Source organism: Scomber scombrus, chromosome 1 (genome assembly GCF_963691925.1).
Source record: "Scomber scombrus chromosome 1, fScoSco1.1, whole genome shotgun sequence".
NCBI lineage: Eukaryota > Metazoa > Chordata > Actinopteri > Scombriformes > Scombridae > Scomber > Scomber scombrus.
In genome coordinates this window covers 17,450,071-17,454,254 of record NC_084970.1, presented here as the reverse complement: position 1 = coordinate 17,454,254, position 4,184 = coordinate 17,450,071, and the positions used below count along the sequence as shown (strand labels likewise).

At 41.9% G+C, this 4,184-nt stretch overlaps 1 protein-coding gene across 1 annotated transcript; it reads right to left on the bottom strand.

Moving 5' to 3' along the window:
* Positions 1-1,013: 1,013 nt before the first annotated feature.
* Positions 1,014-2,979, bottom strand: mafa (MAF bZIP transcription factor a). Its single transcript, XM_062445256.1, has one exon. It carries the CDS (start codon positions 2,608-2,610, stop codon positions 1,633-1,635), a length of 978 nt encoding a protein of 325 aa, XP_062301240.1. The 5' UTR covers positions 2,611-2,979; the 3' UTR covers positions 1,014-1,632.
* Positions 2,980-4,184: the final 1,205 nt, after the last annotated feature.

Sequence of the window (4,184 nt, the reverse complement as noted above, 5' to 3'; positions counted from 1 at the left end):
TAATAATTGTTATTGCTTTGCAAATATTGAGTTCGTTTAAGACAAAACAACAGTCTCTCCTGAACTTATTCATAAAGTATCAAAAATGTTACGATTATGTCATAACACAATGCCAAATGGGCTTTCTTCTTAAGATGTGAAACTTTTTTCTTTCACTTCTACATGATAACAGGCGAGAATTTAATTAGTGCATTTCAGTCCCAAATGCTTGAGTTCGTTCATGAAACAAGGTATGGCAAGTGACTTCTGCTTATGAGGATGATCTTCTTAAACAATACTTTTTGAAATAAAATAATGAAATGTGTGGCGGAGTGCAACAGAGCTGTCACATTTGTGTTGAAAAACATGCTGCAAAAACGCTGTTTATGCACTATACAGTGCTACTGGAGCCGAGCCAATTTTCTCTGCGAAAAATACGTTTGTGCAGCACTCTTCTCATTAATTATCCTGCACGTTTCAACCTGTGGCACGTTATTTTATTTTTTTGCAACTTAGATTATAAAACTTTGTAGTTAAATTATGCTTACAAAAATTAAAGTTTGTCAAATGCACAATGGAATATCTTTAAATAACAGTAGGCTTCAAGCGGCAAACTAAACTTCCAGGAAAGGGATTGGTGATTTCCTTAATAGTGAAGACTTTCTTTTCCCCTCGAACCAGGATCCCCGCCGATCAACTTCCAGCAGGAATGCATAAGCGCATTCACTGCAGTCCTAATGACAGTCGATGATGGTGCACTTCAACACAGCTGAACTGCAGTTTGTATAGATTACAAGGGGGTTGAGAAGTCCTGTCACTTTTTTGTTGCTGTCCCAAAAAAGTGAGGAGGCCATAAATGAAGTATATGAATGCCATGCTGGAGTCATCCGACAAAAAATGGACATCAGAAAGAAAAAAAAGAAACCATACATGTCCAGCATGCAGGCCAGTTCAATAACACATCTCTTTAAAAACAATGAATAGTTTGTAATGAATATAGTCTTTTGTTGCTCAACACAATAACAAGCAAACGCATGAGATGAGGTGGCGTCAAACGGCGACTCGCAATCCTCCAAGTTTGGCAGACAAAAAAAAGGTAATAAAACCAAAAACATATTGTCGATGGATGCAGTTATGACAGGAATCTGTACACTGAATTAAAAGTAAAATGATGAAAAAAAGGGCAAGTTGATGAACTTTAGAAGAGGATACTGAGTGCTTGCATGCACACTTTGTAAAGGCTGCTGCCGCATGAAGTTGGATCAACTTTCAAAAATCATATCTTACTCAAACACTGCAAATCTAATGAACAACGATGAAAAATCTTGACAAACAGGCTATGTAGATAATATACTGAATATGATAGAAAAACGAAGATGAAAGTTTTCTGAATATGCCCCTCCGAAACAAAAAAAACGGACGATAAGACCTCCAAATCTAAATGCAGTCGCAGAATGGAGCAAACTCTTGTTTTCAAAAAAAAAAAAAATGTATAAAACAAAATTAAAAATAATCAAAAAGTTGACAAATGAGTTCTTGGTCTAGTAGGCATTTGAGCCAAATGAAAAAAAAAAAGTTTCATAATGAAAACTTTTTTTAAGCGGAGGTGAGTAACTCATCTGATATTCTTTTTTTTCACAATAATGTCGAGACTCACATGAAAAACTCCGGGGATGAAGGGTTGTTGTCGCTGCTGGATCCATTTTCTCTGAAGCCGTTGCTGATGAGCTTCTCATACTTTTCTTTGTACGCGTCCCTCTCCCGGACCAGCCTGGAGATCTCCTGCTTTAGGTGGTCGACCTGCTGCGCGAGTTGCGTCTTCTCCCCCTCCAGGACGTGCCGCTGCTGGACCCGCTTGAACCGACAGGACTGAGCGTAGCCTCTGTTCTTAAGGGTCCTCCTCTTCTGTTTCAATCTGATCACCTCTTCCTTGCTGACCCCCCGTAGCTGCCGGTTGAGCTCCCGCACTGACATGGTTACCAACTGGTCGTCCGAAAACCGGTCGTCCAAGCGCATGTGTGGGTGATTTGTCCCAGAGGTGCCGTTGGACTGGACGCCAGGTGCCTGGTGGTGGCTGCCGCTGTTGCTGTGGTGGTGATGATGGTGGTGGTGGTGTTGCCCTCCGTTCTGAGCGGCTGCGGCAGCGATAACTGCCGACACCACGGCTGCGGCGGACCCCATCTCTTCTCCGGCCATGGTGCCTCCTGCTCCGGCAGCGCCAGCAAACTGCTGGCCCCTGGCATAGCCATCGAACGACTGGAGCTGGTGACTGCTGTTGATCAGCGCCTCGACTGCGTCTTCGGGGCTGAAGCCCAGCGCCTCTGGATTCAACTGCTGTTGATAACCGGACATCCAGTAGAAATCCTCTATGTGTGTCTTCTGATCGCTCCCCGAGCCCGGACTGGGCGCCGAGAAGCTTGGGGAAGGGGGCACCGAGCTGCAAGGCGTGCTCATCGGGGTGGAAGACAAGGATCCCCCGGCGATAAGGCGACTGCACTGGTTGATGTTGCGATCGGGCTCCACCGGCTCCTTTTTCACTTCAAACTTCATCAGATCGAAGTCATTAACATATTCCATGGCCAGGGGACTGGTGGGCAGGTCGGAGTTGCTCATTGCCAGCTCTGATGCCATCCTCTTGCTGCTGACAGTCCTCCAAATGGGCTGAAGAGCAACTGTCAAACTGGGTTGGTTTGGAAGAACGTGAGCCAGTTTGATTTTTAAGCGTTTGTCTTGAAATTGAAAAACGAGCGTTTCAGCGTCCCTTTTGCAGCCACGGACTTGCAGGCGTATATGAGTAGTTTTTCTTTGCAGAGTCTATTGCACAGACACAGCAGTGCCGCGCACACGAGTAGCGGAGTCCTTTTTCAGCATGTGAAATTCGGCGGTTTTGTATTTCAAACATTCAACACTTTACGCTTTCTTCATGAATACATTGCGCAAGCGGAGAGGGAGTAAAGCCGAAAAGTAAGGGAGCAAATGCAGCCTCGCACGTTATAAGCCGCTGACTGGTGGGGCGATTTTTTAGAGGGATCACACAGCAGATGAGTTTAAGAGCATTGTAGCTGCCCTGACGTCAGGCTGGAAATGGGAAATTGACTCGGACGAAGAGCCAATAGGGTCGCACACTCCGAGAGCTAATTAACATATTAGTAGCCTACAGAAACAAAACTTTTCTCAACTGTCAAAGGTCATCAGCTGACTGTCAGCTGGAACACATATTCTTAACTATTTGGATACTACGACCGTAACTTTAAGTTCTGTTTTTATTGAGGCTCAGCAACAATTTATTACAGTTTAATTCATTTTTTATTTCAGTGAAAAGAAGTGAAGTATGCATGCCGAAGATTCATTAACAGTGGAAGCACGAATACTGCACGTTTTGAAGAAAAAGAGAATGTGAGGATAGATAGATAGATAGATAGATAGATAGATAGATAGATAGATAGATAGATAGATAGACTATATTGCATTCATTTAAATAACATGGGTTCTATATAAAACATATTAGCCAATAACTGTATATTTTAAATAAATAGATTTATAGCATTTAACTATTTATTTTTTTCAATATTATGTTATTTTAATGCATCTTAAATCACTGTTACTCAGTTTAACTTATTAATGGAATCATCTAACATTTCTTGTTTGTTGTCAGTTTTTTTTAAAAGTAAAGAAAATAGGTGTAAAATGCAAAATATAGATGGATCATGTGTTGAATAACTTCAGAGACAACTGACAAAAAAAGAAAAATGAAATGTGGACTGAAGAGATTGGTCATGCCCTTGCGCACCATTGTAAAACTCAACACTGCCACCTTTTGGACGTGCCGATGCATGGGATTCCCCTTTCAAACAGTTCCAGCATACACAAAAAAAAGGTGTTATAAAAAAATGGGAAATGTTACGTTTGTAAAACACACACATACTCATACATTAAGTGCACCTTTATTTTATTATTTAATAAACCAAAACACCCTCATGACTCCCTATGAAGGAGTTATGTAAGAAAGTCTCAAACCTACACTGTAAAGAAGATGTCATTCTGTCAGCGGAGGTGAATCCCAGTGAACCCAGTGTTCCATCCAAACTGATATTACACCCCAGAGCCATAAACATCACTTTATCTAAGCATTGGCCCAGGTGTTACAGTAGAGTCATATAAACCACCCTCGTACATTGCACTTTATCTCAGTTCAGAGGTCTCCT

Bases quoted from the DNA above. Each gene is read 5' to 3' on its own strand.
- mafa (XM_062445256.1), bottom strand. From the start codon at position 2,610: ATGGCATCAGAGCTGGCAATGAGCAACTCCGACCTGCCCACCAGTCCC.